Consider the following 19,078-nt stretch of genomic DNA (forward strand, 5'->3'; position numbering starts at 1 on the left):
TGAGTAAGTGACTGAGGCTGTGTGAGTCAAATGCAGTGATTTATTTTTGCCAGGGCGGGATCAGCCAGCGGCGGCTTCCTGCATGAGCGATTCATTTGCAGTCTGGACACGGAGGGGTGAACATCTCCTGCTCTGACTGCAGCGCGAGGAATGGGCCGCCTGTGAGTGCTTTGGGACGGGGGTGGGGCCCACGGCAGCACCCGCTGCTCGTTGAGAAGAGTAATGTGGGGATCTATTTTCTTGTAACTGGATGTGATGCCTAGCTTAGAAAGAATGCATTAATGATTAAACATAAAAGGTTTGTACTGTACTGATATAAATTGTTTAACCTAACAAGCTGTGATTAATGTGAGGAGCTGTTTTAGGGAGTAGGGGGAGATAAGAACTTGTCTCACAATACACGAACACTGCCTCTTTGTGATCTGTGAACCGTCCAAGGACGTAGGTACATAGAGTACAGGGGAACGGTGTCTATGGGTGCTGACTCGAGACGGGTATGATGATAACAACTTATGCCTGGCAACAGTGTGCAACGGTGGAGCGCCAAGGGGCTGGGACCAGCCTGTGCGCCAACGATTGGCTGAGTAAGTCTAAACCACGCTCAGTCTCTACCCTGATATGCCCAGCAAGGAGCGGGAACTATCACTGTCAGGGTATTTAAAGAAGAGCCTGTAACAATGGATCAGTTCTCTGTCTGCCCTGCGTGGTATTTCAGTGAGCCCGTATACAAACTCTCATACTTACCATTTAAGCATTTGCATTAATAAATACTAGACTAACATGGATATTGTGTAATGACCTCTTTTGTCCCAAATACCAGATTTGAATTGACGCAACTTAACAGTAAGAACAGTACGTGCTTTCACGTCAGTCTCCAATAACACCAGAAAAAGTCGCTAGATTAGTCGCTAGTCGATTTTTTTGAAAATGTGTCGCTAGAGGGGTGTGAATACTCGCTAAATATAGCGACAAAGTTGCTAAGTTGGCAACACTGGCTGCTGGTTGAACTCCAGGGGCAGATGGTGTCCAGGCAGAACTCTGGACTGGCTGGGAACCTGATGGGAGATCTGCTCTACACCAAAGAGGTACAGGACTACCTGGCACTATAATATAGTGTTTGTACACTCTTCTCTTACCTCACCTCTTTCCACTCTGAGATGTTGTTTCTTGTCTTTAATGTGCTCACCTGTATCCCCTCCCCCAGGGTGTGCCTGTGCTCATCGTGGGACACGACATCCTCTATGGGAAGGTGGTCAAACTGGAGAATGTGTTGATATGCCATTTGTACTGTGGTTATTTTCAGATGGGAAAGAAATCAGCACAACAGTGGAATGAGACTGTTTTTATTCAGATACAAAACATACGGTTTTTCAACCGCTGTACAAGTGTAAAAAATAAATGTTTTTCTGATTGAAATTGAAATACAAAACCTTTTTCCAAAAACGTGCTGTCTTTTATACTGTATTTAAATATGTTCATAATGAAATACATGGGTGGTTAAAATACTTCATTTTCAACTATTTATACCAATAAAACTAAATGTGTTATGTGTATCAATAGCCAAATGCTGTTGCATGATTCTGATAGTTTTTTTGTACCATATTACTGTATTAGAAATGTAATCTGTTGGTTAATTACTTTTACATGACAGTTATACCTACCTGTTCTAAATCTACATGAAGTATCATCCCTAAATGGTAATGTAATATAAGTATTATCTCTCATCCATGAAACTACAAAAAATACCAGTGTAGCAATGTTGAGCTCCAGAGACCAAACTACACTGAATTAACTGACCATGATGTGCTAGCTACATCATATTATAAACATAATGTAAACAGCTGTTTCATGAAATGTCAAAACCCCATAGTTCCTTTTTAAATATAGGCCTATTCTTCACCCCATCATTCTTGCACATCTTCAAAATATATTTGAATATGTCCAATACACAAAATATATTACTTTGCAATATACTTTGAAACATTGCCTTTTGTAAACATTGAATGATGTATGAGCTTGGCTGCCATGGCTTGTTGGTCAGGCTCAATAGTCAGGCATTGAGAGAATGCTTAAAAAAGTCTGGTGTAGATGTTCAGTCACGTTAGAATTATATTCAAACCAGTTCTATTATAAGAATGTGTTTTTCCATGTAAGATATGCCTACAAAATATAGGTGGACATCTACCGTCACTCAGTGTTATGAGACCCATTGATTTATTGTCAAACGAGTGGTCTGAAACTGTCACAGATCAAGGGCCTGAGTGTACCTCAGAGGCAGGAAGTATCAAGGAAATCAAAAATGGCAGTAAAGACAATATTTTAGACTGAGAGCAGATGTTCAGCCTGATAGATAGGCTACTATAACAAATATTGTATATGATATCTACACACCATACAACTCAATTTCAGACAACAATCACAGTCATCTCTGTATTTTCCTTACGCCTCTAATTTCTTCACGTAATCCCAACATCTATACCACTGTGATTCTTATTACACAGTCACCTTACATACACCCTTGAAAGTAGAGGGAAAGGTAGGCCACATATACATTTGAAGACAAGTCAGATGATTAAAATCAGTTTGCTGTCTTTACACAATTCTTAACACTAAGTTCAGTATTCCAGCATTCTGTCCTGATTTCTGAAAGAGGGCCAAAGGGGCTGTATGGGTGTGTGTTTAGGGGAAAGGAAGGTCCCATCTTGGCATGCACATAGAGGTATAACCACAGAAGTAAAAAAAAAAAAAAAACATTTTTTGCTCCATGATGGCTGAAGGGGCCAATTCATCCAGCCACACAGTAAATCACTTCCCCCTCTGCGCATGGACACCCCCACTCACACTCTCTGGCCTGGCCTCTCTCAATGGCCTTGTGACTCCAACACGTTTTTAAATACACTGCCTAAAACCAAACCCATTTATGACCGCTTAAATAGCCAGGATACTTGCATTCAGGAAATAACTTCAAAGTATAGTATTTTCTGTGGAGGCTCTTTATCTGTTTAACCCCAGTATTTCAGTATGGGAAAAAATTTATAATAATAGTGTGTTCACAATTCATGGCCACCAATACTTGAATGAATTGCAAACAATCTTGTGTCTTGTGTCAGGGGATATTATTCCATGTTTAGGTTGCAGTTTTGAGCCCCAACAACAGCTAACTGATTTACAGCCAAGGAAACACTGCAAATGCATATGGATGGCCGCCTACCAAGTTTGTACTTTAATATCTATTCAGACTGTGAAAAGGGAGAGAAAGTCATATCACCTCTGATCTCCTTTGATATTCTCATGGAAATGTACTGTACTGTCAAATTGACCTACTGCACCATTGGTAGAGAGAGGCTGAGCAAGCCCGTAAACAAGTGTTTCTTGTGTCTTGCACTTTCAAGTTGTGCAATTCTCATTGAATAAAATAATATTAACACAACTTAAATAGCACAAGAGTGGAAACTTCCACGACAGTATCGCCATTCTCCAACAACAACAAAAATCATGTCAACTTAGACATGGCACCTACACTAATACCAATGGCCTTGATAAAATGTAACAACTAATGTGGAGTTAATACTTGTATTATACTAATGGTACGGCATGTGTCAAAAAACAAGTGTTCTTTGGTCAAAGCAGTTTACATCATGGAATGAATGATGGATTATCCTCAGTTGGAAAATTATATCCTGTATTGAGCATTGATACTGTATGTAATGTGTATACAATGTGGCACCCATACAATAAAATGTCCACACAAAATTCACTGACTCATTCAATCGGGTGTAAATATCCTTGCATGTCATTGAAGATTGGACTATTACCATATGAGCTAAACTTTTATCTTGGGCACTGTTCAACAGCACCAACAATGTATTTATGAGTTATGTATAAATGTTAGATTGTCTATCAATTACTGTATTACAGAAATACAACTGTAGATCATTGTGTCACCTGATTGAGGCAGAGAGGGCCCTCAGTACATGTGTCTTACTGTCTCTATGTTGTCATTCCAGTCATGTTGGAGACATATCAACACTGCTTCATACTGTTCTTACTGACACATACGCTTGTTTAGATAAGACCAAACCTCCAGGCCTGTGTCATAGCTCTTACAGTCTCTGTAAACAGGTTGTATGATAATGTGCTTTATATCTATGGAAAGCACCATGCCCTTGTAACTCATGACCACTGGTAGAGCACTCTACAACACATTCATACCACATATGTCCCTTAGAACCAGAGGTTTAGCACCATGGAGACAGAATGGCATGAGAGTGGTGGGGCCAAAGACTGGCTCAGCTGTTCTAGCAGCACCATTGAAGCACTGACAATTGATCCATGTCTTATGCCTCTGCATACGGCAGGTGGTATTGCTCCTCCCTCTTGTTGCAGCGTTTGGCCACTATAGCCAGGTAAAGAACCAGCAGGATAATCCAGTAGCAGGCATACAGGATGGCCCCAGCAATGAGCAGGGCTTTCTCTGTCTCACTGAAGGGCTCCTGGGTCTCACAGTAGATGGTGTATGCCACCCCACCCAGCAGCACAGCACCCCACACCGTGACAGGCACTGCACCAATTAAGTTCACCACAATCTTCCTCCGCCCTGACGTGCCCCAGCCAGCCTTGTTGATAGTGAGCAGGGCAAAGATTTTGGCTGGCAGCAGGCTGGACATGTAGAGGAGGGAGTAGAGAGACATGAAGATCATGACCAGACTGCCCCTCAGAAAGCAGGCGTAGGTAGCCTTCACCATGCCAACCAGCTGCACTGTCAACAGGAAGAGAAGGATGTTCCACAGGCGCCCACGGTAGAACAGGTGGATCACTGTGGCAACCAGGAAGAAGGGAAAGAAGCCTGTCACCACAGACTCATAGGTCATCCAGAGGCTGTGCTTGTGGAACCAGAGGGCGTTGTACAGCCACTCCCTGAAGTAGGACTTGCTCCAGCGGGTCTGTTGGTTGAGCCAGCGGAGGTAGCGCGTTGGTGTTTCAGTCTGGCACTGGGCGCGAGCGGTGAACTTGGTCTTGTAGCCGAAGCTGAGCACGCGGTTGGTGAGGTGGCGGTCGTCACCGAAGCTGCACTTGCTGCCCAAGAAGGTCTGGTCATACCAGGGCTCCAGGAACTGCTGCAGGAGAGAGTTGCGGTACATGCCCAGGGGACCACTGATACACTGCACACAGCCAAAGTAGGACTGGCAGGCCCGCTCCACGTTGAAGGCCATCCAGTAACGCACACTGCTCAGGAAGGAGATCCACGAGTCATACTTATTCAGGATCTGAAGGGAAACAGAAAGAGGAGAAACTGTTACTGATGATTGATTCAGTGTACTAGTACAGGAAGGAAGACAAAAACACCAATGTGAAGGGTCTTCTTAGAGAAAGAAGTCTCTCACCTGAACATCTCCACCTACTCCCCCCACCTTTGCATCCTCTTCTAGAATCTTCAGCATCTCTATGGTGCACGCTGGGTCCAGAACTGTGTCTGAGTCACACACCTGCGATGGCACACACATGGGTGCCTTATTTCTATCCTTATAATAGAACTGACATTAAGCCAAGTTGGTGGTGATGTGATTTGCTTTTGACAGTGGATGAATCTAATTTTCTTATCCATCACACAATAGGCTATTGATCTTACTATTCATGTTATGATAGCTGTTGGGATCATACAGTATGTCTACAATACACACTGATGTGGTCCACATTAACAAATGAGTGATTAACTGTCTATTGATGAGTGAGAAATACTCAAGACGGCAGCCTAGGGCCACGGCAGGTGTTTTAGGTCCACTGTTTTATCAGATGCCAGTCAAGTTACCTGCGAGAAATGAGAGACTGCTGACAGCACACAGGTGTTCCAGAAGCACACAGGTGAGGGTCAGCTGAACAATTGAACTTTGACCCTGACAACGCAGTAATGCACTGTGTATGGCTCAATATGCATCTTTGTTTTTGTAACAATCCACAAGCCCAGGAGTAATACAGAAATGTCAATCAGTTGCTATAATATGTAATACCTGAAAGGGTATAAAAGGATGTGTGTGTGTGTGTGTGTGTGTGTGTGCAAGTGTGTACGTGTTCGCAGCTTTGAGATATTGTTCTCTAATGGAAGAGCATCAAAACAACGAGATTAGATTACCTATTTCTATCAAGCAGGACAGAGGACACACTGATACAAAATTCAACCACTGAGAGAGACTTACCTGCATATAGTCCACAGAGTCTCCCAGGGCTTTGAAAGCTGTGTACATCACCTCTCTCTTCCCTCCCCACTCCTGCATGATACAGGAGTAGCGGCAGTTCCTCACCAGCCTGGCCACATGTGCAGTCTCCTCCGCATGCAGGGACGCTGATCTGGGCCCCCCCTCCGCCCACCCCTCCACCCCCGCCCCCGTCACTGTGGTAGTTCCCCTTCCACACCACGCTGCCGGCCTGGTCCTCTCCACCCATCACCTCCTGGAAGATGTCCATCATGTAGCCGTCCTCCGGCCTGTTCCCGTCCACCACCAGCACCACCTTCAGGCCGGGGAAAGAGATGCGGCGCACGCTGCGGAGGCACTTCCTCAGGTAGTCTGGGTCCTCCTGGTAGGCAGCGATGCACAGGGCCACGGAGCGCCGCAGGTGCTGGGGCCGGGCGGAGCTGCGCATGTGTCTGTGCTCCAGGAAGGCAAACAGGCTCTGGAGGAAGAGGTGCAGAGACAGGGTGGCTCCGTACAGGCCGAAAGACAGATGGTGCTGCTCTGTGTGGATGAACTGGTAGCCAGTCACGTAGGCCATCAGGATCCCGAACAGGACCACAGCGGCGAAGAGGGTGGTCGTCACGATATGCAGCGCAGTCCTACAGCGAGAGGGCATCTGGAGGGAACAGGAAAGGGAATGGATTCAGCATGATTCCAGACAGAACTGATGGACGAAAGACAGAGCTCATCCACTGTGCACAGACGTTCAACATCTAGTTTTTATTTACGTGAATTCAATGTGAAATAAAAAAAAAATTCACCATGTCATTGGATTTAGGTTAGAAGTTGGGTAAGAAAAAGACTACATTTACAGTTGAAGTTGGAAGTTTACATACACTTAGGTTGGAGTCATTAAAACTTGTTTTTCAACCACTCCACACATTTCTTGTTAACAAACTATAGTTTTGGCAAGTCGGTTAGGACAACTAGTTTGTGCATGACACAAGTAATTTTTCCAACAATTGTTTATAGACAGATGATTTCACTTATAATTAATTGTATCACAATTCCAGTGGGTCAGAAGTTTACATACACTAAGTTGACTGTGCCTTTAAACAGCTTGGAAAATTCCAGAAAATTATGTCATGGCTTTAGAAGTTTCTGATAGGCTAATTTACATCATTTGAGTCAATTGGAGGTGTACCTGTGGATGTATTTCAAGGCCTACCTTTAAACTCAGTGCCTCTTTGCTTGACATCATGGGAAAATCTAAAGAAATCAGCAAAGACCTCAGAAACAAAATTGCAGACCTCCACAAGTCTGGTTCATCCTTGGGAGCAATTTCCAAACGCCTGAAGGTACCACGTTCATCTGTACAAACAATAGTACGCAAGTATAAACACCATGGGACCACGCAGCCATCATACTGCTCAGGAAGGAGACGCGTTCTGTCTCCTAGAGATGAACGTACTTTGGTGTGAAAAGTGCAAATCAATCCCAGAACAACAGCAAAGGATCTTGTGATGATGCTGGAGGAAACGGGTACAAAAGTAACTATATCCACAGTAAAACGAGTCCTATATCGACAAGACCTGAAAGGCCGCTCAGCAAGGAAGAAGCCACTGCTCCAAAACCGCCATTTTTGGAGAAATGTCCTCTGGTCTGATGAAACAAAAATAGAACTGTTTGGCCATAATGACCATCGTTATGTTTGGACCCCAAGCATACTTCCAAAGTTGCGGCAAAATGGTTTAAGGACAACAAAGTCAAGGTATTGGAGTGCCTATCACAAAGCCCTGACCTCAATCCTATAGAACATTTGTGGGCAGAACTGAAAAAGCGTGTGCGAGCAAGGATGTCTAATAACCTGACTCAGTTACACCAGCTCTGTCAGGAGGAATGGGCCAAAATTCACCCAACTTATTGTGGGAAGCTTGTGGAAGGCTACCTGAAACGTTTGACCCAAGTTAAACAATTTAAAGGCAATGCTACCAAATACTAATTGAGTGTATGTAAACTTCTGACCCACTGGGAATGTGATGAAAGAAAGAAAAGCTGAAATAAATAATTCTCTCTACTATTATTCTGACATTTCACATTCTTAAAATAAAGTGGTGATCCTAACTGACCTAAGACAGGGAATTTTTATTAGGATTAAATGTCAGGAATTGTGAAAAACTGAGTTTAAATGTATGTACATTTGTTTAAGGTGTATGTAAACTTCCGACTTCAACTGCACATTTACATTTTAGTCATTTAGCAAACGCTCTGATCCAGAGCGACTTACAGTGCATTCATCTTAAGACAACCACATATCACAGTCATAGTAAGTACATTTTTCCTCAATAAAGTGTCTAACAGCAAAGTCAGAGATAGTAAGGGGGAAGAAAAGTCAAGTGCGAGTGTTAGTTCACAAGAGAAGAGCTTGGACTGGGCTGAGAAGGAGCTGCCCTCCCATAGGGGTGGGAGGGCCAAGAGACCAGAGGTAGCAGAACGGAGTGCTCGGGTTGGGGTGTAGGGTTTGAGCATAGCTTGAAGGTAGGGAGGGGCAGTTCCTCTTGCTGCTCTGTAGGCAAGTACAATGGTCTTGTAGTGGATGCAAGCTTCGAGAGTGTGGAGGAGCAGGGTGACATGGGAGAACTTGGGAAGGTTGAACACCAGGCGGGCTGCAGCATTCTTGATAGGTTGCAGGGGTTTGATGGCACAAGCGGGGAGATAGGTTGCAGGGGTTTGATGGCACAAGCGGGGAGCCCAGCCAACAGCAAGTTGCAGTAGTCCAGACGGGAGATGACAAACGCCTGGATTAGGACCTGCGCCGTTTCCTGTGTGAGGTAGGGTCGTACTCTACGGATGTTGTAAAACATGAACCTGCAGGAGCGAGTCACTGCTTTGATGTTTGCAGAGAACGACAGGGTGTTGTCCAGGGTCTCACCAATGTTCTTTGCACTCTGGGTGGGGGACACAGTGGAGTTGTCAACCATGATGGAGAGGTCTTGGAACGGGCAGGCCTTCCCCGGGAGGAAGAGCAGCTCAGTCTTGTCGAGGTTGAGCTTGAGGTGGTGGGCCGACATCCAAGCTGAGATATGTGCCAGGCACACAGAGATGCGTGTCGCTACCTGGGTGTCAGAAGGGGGGAAGGAGAAAAGTAGTTGAGTGTCATCCCTTACGTTGATGACTTTTCTCAAATCCAATTCGTTTTCAACTTCGATTCAACGTCATCACATTGCATTTTCCTGTCTTATCTGTCACACCCTTCATGACCAGTCTTCTTCTGAAACATAAAATAACTATGCACTGTTCATAACACTAAATATGTTGTCTGTGAAAGTAAAGATTAAGATCTGAACATTATCTAAATAATTCCAAATGAAAGAATGTGAATGACCCCACCTACAGAAAGCAGAATAAACATGGGGAAAAAACATAGCCATTTACAACCTTTAAACAATCTCTGGAAACGAGACCAGTTGACTGAGTTAGACATCTGCTGTTGGCCTTCATTTCCCTGATTGACAACTAGCTGGACTACCTTTTTGTAGCTGGACCTCTCTCTCTCTCTCTCTCTCTCTCTCTCTCTCTCTCTCTCTCTCTCTCTCTCTCTCTCTCTCTCTCTCTCTCTCTCTCTCTCTCTCTCTCTCTCTCTCTCTCTCTCTCTCTCTCTCTTTCCTTCTTTCTTTCTTTCATTCTTTCTTCCCAGGTTAATTACTTTAATTAAAGACCAGGCAGGGCTTGGCCGGCACTCAGGAGTGGCCAGAATGGAGAACAATCCCCCCCTTTCATTGATGGAATTACCTGCCTGTGCCCCCTGCTTCGGTTCTGCTGGAGAAAGACGGCCTTCATTCACAGACCTCATATCATAACATCCACTTCTAGGGAAAGCACTGGCAGAAATGGAATCAACTGCTCATAAAGTGAATTTACATCCTGGCCCTCAGGCAGTTTACCACTAACATATTCACTCATCTTTTCTATAAAACCTGCATTCAATGTAATAATACTCTGTAAGCTACTTGTAGGTATTGTCAATACTGTACAACACCAGGATAAGTAATACACTACCTGAACAGATTTTCCATAATATTACATTATTCAATTAGTATTCCACCATTCCTGATATTGCATCTAGAATTGCTTTTGTGAAAGTGAGTGCAGATTAATTCAGTGTCAACTGACAACACATATGCAGTAACTATTCCCCTCTGAGGGCCATTCTATGATCTGGGGACCATGGGGGACAATAAGAGGGTGAGGCAGCCAGCATACCATTAATGCCCCCTGGGCATACAGGAGATGACAGGCAGGCAGACAGACTAATTAGAGGGACACATTCACTGGGGGAAGGGGGGCGCTTATGGGAGGGCAAGTGTGAATAAAACAATTAATAAATGAAACAAAGAGTAGTTACTGTTTTTATGGCATCTTGAAAATGTAGAGTAGTTGAATAGTGTCACTGATCACTGATGCAGAAATCCATAGAATTCCAGCCTCTGCAATGGAACATCACCAAAACATACTGTATAATCACCATGAATTTCTGGACCCCACCCTCTTTCCAATCTTTTATTAGCATCTCCTAAACGAAAAGAGAGAGAGAGAGACCCCACTGGGCACAAACTGGTTAAATCATACTTTCTTTCAGCGTAATTTGTCAACGTATTGTGACGTGGAATCTACGTGGAAAATACTGTTGTTTTGAGGGTGAAATTTCAACCACAGGATTATGTCATCATGGTAACCAATTGACAAACCTTGTATAAAATATGTTGAATTTGTACCTTTGAAACAAAGTCTGATCTTCAATGTAATATCCACTATAAGAAAAAAGGCTGGGAAGCACCTCCTACTGGATCTATCTACAGCTACCCTTTGGTCTTCCATCCAGGATTTTAACCAAGCCCTGCTTAGCTTTGATATTCGTCACTGACTGTTACCAATGTGCTATTGTGAGAATGATTGCTGAGAAATCTTCACTTAATATATTCACTGTTGCTATCAAAGTCATTCCAAAAGGTAGGTTTAACAGAGCAAATGAAATACAACCATACTTTATTAATCATATTTCATCAATGATGCTATTTAGGCCTATATAGCATTTGGGAAGTCATCAACAGCTATTGTTTAAATTCAACCCAGGATTCAACTAAAAATAGACAGTACATATAGGCCTAAGGTTTCAAGCTTTCGCTGATTTCAAATGGAATCTACAAGTTAGTAAAAAAATATGTTGGATTCGTCTCCTTCAAATGTTGATATTTGGTTGCGTTGACAACCAAACACAATTCAATATCACTTTTGCAATAGAGTAAATAGCCTATTAACTTGTCGACCAGTTAACAAACGATATGTTGGATTCAGGTCTCCATCTCAACCAAAAATAAAAGTGAAAGAATAGGATTAAGCCAGTGGCTCAGATCCAAGCAGTAGATACACTTCCTTTACATTTTGATATTTGGTTGCATTGTCAACCAAACACAATTCAATATTACTTTGAAATACAGTAAATAGCCTAAAGTTAAGGCTATCTTACAAACTAATGTAAGATGATTTATTCAACTTTAAAATGGGTAATACATCCTGGCCACATTTTGAGGTTGTTGTGACAATAAATATCTTCTTATGTGATCATAGAAAGCGTGCATGTTCAAGATAGCATGCAAATGTCGCAGGTCTCTGGAGATCTTCACAATTGCTATAATAATCTGCGCAGAATCTCAAACGACACTGATCACTTGCACCATGTACTTAAATAATCTAAACTGTAATTCAAGTGGTTTAGTTGTGCTAGTAGAGGAAGCACAGTGATAATACATGAAGTTGTTGTTTAATAAAGAAAATATCTAACATTGTATTCCCATTTTAACTTTGTTGTGGTTTTAATTGGTTGAAAGCACAGTGATATCACATTCAAGTGACAACTAAACCAAAAATCAGAAATTGATTTTCCATTGGAATTTAGTACTTTTAGGTGGTTGAAAGCATAGTGATAACACATTGGGAATTCAACAAACTTTTGACTGTCTTTTTTAGTGGATGAAGATAGGTTGTAATCTCATTGATCAAAGTATCAACCAAATATTACCGAATTATTTACATTGAAATGACATGGTGTGCCCAGTGGGACCCTTCTACTACAGTGCACTTTCAAGCACTGAGTATAATTCCACATTTCGACAACAGAGTTGAGGGAATACCTGAACAATTTTGTTAAGTCCTTAGAGTAGTGAGTGGTCAAAGCCTAGTACTCACTGTGGTGGACATGGTGACAGCTGGAGAAACAGGATTTCATTTCATGATCAAGGCTTTACTGTCCCTGCTACCTAAACATACATCTCCTGGAGTACATGTATCTCCTCTATCTTGGATGTCCCATTCAAATCAAGAATATGCAGTGTAATCCAGTGGCTCTAGGGTGAGCTGCAGTTCAGCATCCACAGAGGAGATCCTCAGGTGAGATCCAAGGATAGGCACAGGTAGCTATTCCCAGGTGCGTCCCAGGTCCCAGGTAGGTATTCACAGGTGTAATGCGTCCCACCAGCAGAATGAATGGACTGTATTCTCAGGTGTGATGGCAGGCTGGTGCAGACTGAATGAGCATTTGGGCTATGGGACAGGGAACTTTTACAGAGGCTAGGGAAGAAGGGTAGGAGGGAGGAAAGGAGGGAGGGATGACGGGAGGGGTGAGAACCTAGAAAGGAAAGGAGGGGTAGTGGATGACCATGTGAAGGGAGAGAGGGATGGGGAAAGTGAGTGGAGTCTCTTGATGGCTGGGTTTAAACTTGACTCTTTATCAATCTACACTATCAATAATGTAACTCCCACAGCCTTGCTTTCATGAGTCATGGTTCATTCAATCAGATACAAGCCTGTGAATCAAAGCTGTAGTTTTCTTTGAGAAACTCAGTGGACCAGAGATCTTTCTGCTTTCCATGCAAAGGAGATTCAGCTGCTTGCAGTATGTCTTTAGTAAAATTGTCACCATGACTCAGAATATGAAAATATATCATCTTCAGGTAGGCCAACGTATAACAATTCCCATCTATTCCCCACTAGAGGGCTCTCTTTTAATCTAACAACACATTTTACAATGGCTGGGGCACTTTCAAGGAATACACAAAAAGCAGAGACTATATGGCAAAAATACTAATGGAAAATACATTGCTCTCTTTTCTTGAATTATTGAATATTTTTGTGATTAAACGTCATCTTTCACATTCCCCCATACAAAGAGACATGTGGTTGCACTTGTCCCCCAGCGTTTTGGTAAAGCAGCTTAAGCACATCTGTGGCAGACTGAGCTGAGGTAGCTGATAACTGGGCCAGTTAGTCAAATAGAATGTATAAGCACTGAGAAGCCAGTACCGCTTCCCCTGAGGCCTGTTGGCAAATCCCAACAGCGCCTTTTCATATGGCCACCAGACCCCAATTTGGAGTCAACCAGTGATGCCATGGAAAGTCAAACAGTCAACGTTTTCCTTGGAGAGGTCGCATGTCTTCAAACGGAATTCTGAGGCGTTGCTGTCGTTGTTTCTTTCTAACGTTACGCCAGCCTCAGGGAACCAACCACTGTGCTCTACCACAAAATACAACATTCTATACCATACACTTTTCAAACCAAATGTCACTTTCATACCTTTCATCTGACATCCTTTTTTGGCCATTAGCACAGTGAACAAACACTCTCAGTTTTGGGTAGAGGAAACACATTTTCTCCATAAAATATTCTACGCACATTTGCTTTACACAAGGTTCTCTCTAAGTTTTTATGTTCTTACTTACACAGTTTCACAAACGTTCCACTCTTTCTTTCTTTCTTTCTTTCTTTCTTTCTTTCTTTCTTTCTTTCTTTCTTTCTTTCTTTCTTTCTTTCTTTCTTTCTTTCTCACACACATAGACACATGAAACACAGTATTGTCCCATACCTTCCTGATTCAGTGGACCACTCAGGCTCTGTCTCCCCCTCTGGAGTCACACCTTCAGCTCCGTCAGGCCGCCTGTATGTCCGTTAGTCCACCCGGCTCCCGGTCTGCCCCACTCCACTCCACCACACTCTGCAGCACAGCACACTACTTGTTCTGCTTCCCACTCACACTACATCTTTATTCCAGCTCGCTTAATTCAGGAGTCCCTCATCCAAAAATACAGCTCTACCTCCCCCTCAGCCTCCTTCTCCTCCGCCTCCCCTGTCCCACCTCCCCCTGCCCCTCCTCCTCTCCCTCTCCTCTATCTACCCGGACAGTCCCAGGGCATGAAGGCCCTCAGATCCCAGTCTCACCCAGCAGCTGAGGGTGTTAGGCAGAGATAAGTGTACAGGAGGATAACAGATGAGCTGATCCCATCCCTGATCCTGGTTGGATCTCAACCATCCGGTCTGGAGTCCATGTCTGCTCGGTGGTCTCTCCCATGGGCAAGCGGTCGGGACACAATGTGGTAGAGGTTGGAGGTCTAATACTGGGTCTCTGTAGCCTCCTGCCTGCCTGTCCTTCAGTCGCCATCTCTGTCTCGATCACTCTCCCCTGCTGCAGTGGAAGCTCCACTCTGCATCCCTTTGCAGCACAGCCCAAATCCCTGCTCCTCTGTCACACTATCCCAGCTCGGTGCATAGCTGTCCAGACTGACGCTGCGTTTCCTCCTCTCCCCTTCAGGACCCCTCTACCCTCTCACTAGCTCCCCCTCCCTGTCCCAGCTCACTGCAGTGTAGCCAGTCTCCAACAAGACTCAGGACTGTTCAGGCAGACCCCCTCTCCTCTCCTCCACACTGCCTGGCTCAAAGCATCCTTTATGGGCTTATTTATTTACCCACCCCTCCTCTCCTGCGCCCGTGCTGCCGACAGCCTGCAGGTCCGACACAGGCTGATAGACTGAGGGAAAGAGAGAAACTGCAGCAAGCTCTGACACACACACTCAGTACATGCTGTAATCACATACACTACTCAAGTCATACCCTGAACACCAAGTTACCAATGATCTTATAATATTTACTGTGTACAGTATAAAACTGTGTCTGGTACCACTTACTCTCTCACCCTCACACTCCATCTCCTGCTCAGAGTGTGGCAGTACTGTAATTAGTGTAAGAGCCATTTCACGGATAGCAATGGCATGGGGCCTGTGGTGTGGTGTGGTACGACACCTGGCTGGTCGTGTTTCAGGGTTACTGTCTTGAGGTGAGCTGAGGTGAATCAGATAATAGCATCACAGTATCAGAGCATCCCTCTTACTGTGTGAATGTCCTTGGCAGTCAAGCTGAGGAGACAAACCCTGGCAGGCTGGCACACACATCATTTCTTCAATTCTATGTCCGGCTGCATTAGTATGACTTACCTGAACCTCATGTCGCTTATAAAGGTAGTATATCTACCGTTAGGCAAATTCATTATAGTAGTAATGTAACATCCCTCTCTCCATAGAGAATCATAAGCTATTTGATTAAGTGCCTCACTACATAACCATAGTTGTATACATGATCTAAATAAAGATATAAAAACATATCATGACACGTCATGACATGTTTAGATCGAAAGTATTTTCTGTATAGTCCTCAATTCAATAAACTTACAATGGCAAGCATCAGATAACTAGCCAACTATTTACAATAATTGACCTTGAGTATGGTCATGAATACAGGACTACAGTGCAAGCAGGGTAAGGTTAATTGCTGGAAGCTAAAAGTGCTGTTCTGGTAAATTCATGGTTAGTCCCTAGTGGCTCCGAGTCCTAGCTCCTGAGCTACTTTCAGCTCTACTGGGCCATCTGCCTAGAACACAAACTACAATAGCCTGAGGTCACTGTAAAGAACAATGCTCAAACATACAAAAGGAAACTCATACCCCTTCATTTTATTTCACTGTAATGGGATTTTATTCAGAGGCACACACATTATCAGCTGATCATCATCATCACCACTAATTTTGATCTCTAACCTCTGTTTATAAGATTCATAGGCACATACAGGTGTGGTTTCCAGAGAGGGAATTTTGGTGCCTCTGCAGAAGGCCTAGATCTGTCATTGTGATAAAATACCCTTAATTCCCTATGGTCACAATGATAGCATGACAAGCTGGCTTGGGGGAACTCCATGTACTGCAAACACTGAGAAAATGACCAAGAGAGGTGCCTCAGTGTTTGTTGAGAAAGTGATGTTTCACACACAGTTCAGCTATCGTTCAATGGCTGCGCTTTCACCTTCAGGGGAAACGTACACGAAAAGGTGGAATGTTGTGCCCAGTCTGAAACTATCCCCTAGTTCCTACTCTTGGATACTCCTAAAATGTTCTCGTAACACTGGTTGGTTGGTGTGTGTGCTGTTCTGTGTGTTCATGTTCATAAAATCTCATGGCAAGACCACGATCTTCTTCTCCAGCTTCTGTGCAGGGAAGATGAACCTCCTCATGACATCGTTGAGTTCCTCCAGAGCCAGCTGAGCATGGAGCACTGTGACATCATCAGTGTCTGAGCGCACCACCCACTTCAAGGCCCGGTACAGGTCCAGCAGAACATCACTCAGGACCTGCGAGAGTTAGGAGAGAGACGAGTAAAGGCGAGAGAGAAAAAGAGAGCGACAAAGGGAGAGACAAAGTGGGAGAGGGAGAGATTAGAGGGATGTATGCAGAACTGAATAGGAGTGATCTCACAGAGCCATAATGAGTGTGGTGTAGGTAGGTGATCAGTGTTCCTGGGAGCAGAGGGCAGACATAGGTCTTCAGCCATCAGCTGTTTCTCCTCTAACACCAGGTTTGAGTCATCAGGTTTGAGGTCATGTCTGGTCTACCTACCTGATATTTTCACATGGACCCTGTGTTATTACCACCACAACAGCTGCACACACAGCTACAGCAATTAACCGAATGACAGGACATTGAGAAAGGCCTGAGAAACTTAACGAAGGGAAAAGTGTGTTGTGAAGACCAGTTACAGATTTGAAATGTCCTACGACCAAAAGACAGCTGACTAGATATTGGCTAGCCTCGTCGAGAACCAGGCATCCCTAAATCGGAAAGCCTGGTGAAGTCAATGGCAGAAAGTATCTACAATGGGGTGGAAACCCTGTGTAAATCAGTGGGGGAAGGGTTCTTGAAAATTAATATTCAATCAAAATGCAGCCGCTGGAAGCAAGTGGACCATTCCAGCCGTTTCGGCTAATACAAAATTCTCCAGACCTCCAAAGGAGCGGCCAACGTGATTTGGAGGTATGCTGCGCTGGACTAGATATTGGCCTATTCAAAGGAATCAAATGGCCAGTAATGCAAAGGTCAGACAAGTAGATAGAATGGAGAGTGAATAACCCTCTAAATCAAGAAGGGTAAAGTTAACAGGTTCTTTGTCCAGACTGTACTGACCCTTAGCAACACATCTGTGTCCAGTCCTGTTCCTAGACAGTCACAGGAGTTAGCTGTTCTTTGTATTCAGCTTTTGACTCTCTGTTTGGACAGAGAGTATGTCATCCAAGATGAGCATGGACTTTCCCCAGATAACATGGTTGTTACAATGCCCAAACAGTCCAAAACAGGATGCTTTTACTAAGTCTCCTTCCTGTTCTTGGTGAGAATCTGCCAGCAGTCACACCTAATGTTTTCACACTACTACTAGTATTGTCAGTATGCCGGCCAGAGTAGAGCACCAGAGGTGATAATCTGGACATTGTTTCCTTCCTCCACAGAAAGGGTTCCTCTACTAGCCTATATTGTTTTCAGGAATGCCCATATTTGGTGTACACATTCTGAGGCCCTGGCTACACAGGGATGTTGTCTATTTGACATCTCTGAACTTTTGGCATTTTGGGTCTACTGATACAATGAAACTAAGCGTACACACACAAACACATTTTCACACACGGTTAGCAGAGAACCAACTAATGAGAGATCAAAAGAACCAGTATTGCCTGTAACTTCCCTAGAGTCTTTTGCCCAACGTTTTGTGTACAGTCACTCCTTTAATCAAGTTAAGATACAGCTCTCAAAATTCAGAAGGTGTCACAGCATTAACCCCCAATTTGAAGACTTTCCCTGGCAACTCATCAACAGTGGCCAGTCCCATCACACATTGTGGAAAATCCCTGGCTATGATCATCTATCAGTTTTGTATTAGCGTGGCCTCTCCATTAGAGCCAGACCAATATATCGGTTCGCTGATATTATCAAACAATATTGGCTTTTTAACGATCTCGGATGATATTTCCACCAATAACTGATATTCAATAGATAAGCATGAGATTCCCTTTTTTCCATCCTATCTGAACACTTGCGGCCATTCTCATAGTGTGTCAATATTGTCACGATATAAGAAATCAACATTTGAAGCATATTTCTTTGACAATTGCTCTTATGGATGGCAATTTTGAGATGTATTGGAAAAATGTCACTTTTTCATTTTCCCGCTGTAAAACAGTATATCGGCAGATATATCGGTATCTGTAAGTTTTGTCCCACCAAAAATCGGAATCAGCCCAAAAAACCCATATCGGAAATCACCAATGTGAGTGGCACAGGCTGGCACCAAGGTAACATACCTACCTACCACATCAAACACATATACCTCCTGAGTGTAGAAACAGGATGGCCACAGTGCAATGAAATCAGTTAGTGTTGCAGCAAACCTACTACACCCGATTCACGTGCTCTAGGGTCACAGAGTGCAGCACACACCAAAATACTTCTGAGGTAAAACTAAAAATATCCTGTCTGGGCAGTAACTCCATATTTATAACCGTGCATGACATAATAACAATTGAATTCAGGGAGCTGTACTGTCGAACACTGGTACTTGCTGTAAACTGTGGTGTGTGTACTGAAGGCTGTGTGAGTGAGAGAACCATGATGTCTACAGAAAGGTATTCAGTGATAAATTATAAGGTGGCTTTCAGACTGGTGTTCCAAATAAGGGAGGAGGAAATGACAGATCCACTGTTTTCT

General features: G+C 43.7%; 2 protein-coding genes across 2 annotated transcripts in view; both read right to left on the minus strand.

Moving 5' to 3' along the window:
- Window positions 1–1,380: 1,380 nt before the first annotated feature.
- Window positions 1,381–14,323, minus strand: LOC121531828 (hyaluronan synthase 3-like). Its single transcript, XM_041837312.2, is given in 5 exon segments — window positions 1,381–5,267; window positions 5,385–5,486; window positions 6,195–6,338; window positions 6,340–6,846; window positions 14,090–14,323. Coding segments are annotated over 4 exon segments (1,683 nt in total). The 5' UTR covers window positions 14,090–14,323; the 3' UTR covers window positions 1,381–4,337.
- Window positions 14,324–16,009: 1,686 nt separating this feature from the next.
- LOC121531827 (transport and Golgi organization protein 6 homolog) overlaps window positions 16,010–19,078 on the minus strand; it is a 30,483-nt gene continuing 27,414 nt past the window's right edge. Inside the window, exon 18 of the mRNA XM_041837311.2 lies at window positions 16,010–16,677. Within this exon, the coding sequence (XP_041693245.1) occupies window positions 16,501–16,677 (177 nt within the window). The 3' untranslated portion in view covers window positions 16,010–16,500. The remainder of the gene's footprint in view (window positions 16,678–19,078) is intronic.

This window comes from Coregonus clupeaformis, chromosome 19, assembly GCF_020615455.1.
Source record: "Coregonus clupeaformis isolate EN_2021a chromosome 19, ASM2061545v1, whole genome shotgun sequence".
In the NCBI taxonomy this organism is placed as follows: domain Eukaryota; kingdom Metazoa; phylum Chordata; class Actinopteri; order Salmoniformes; family Salmonidae; genus Coregonus; species Coregonus clupeaformis.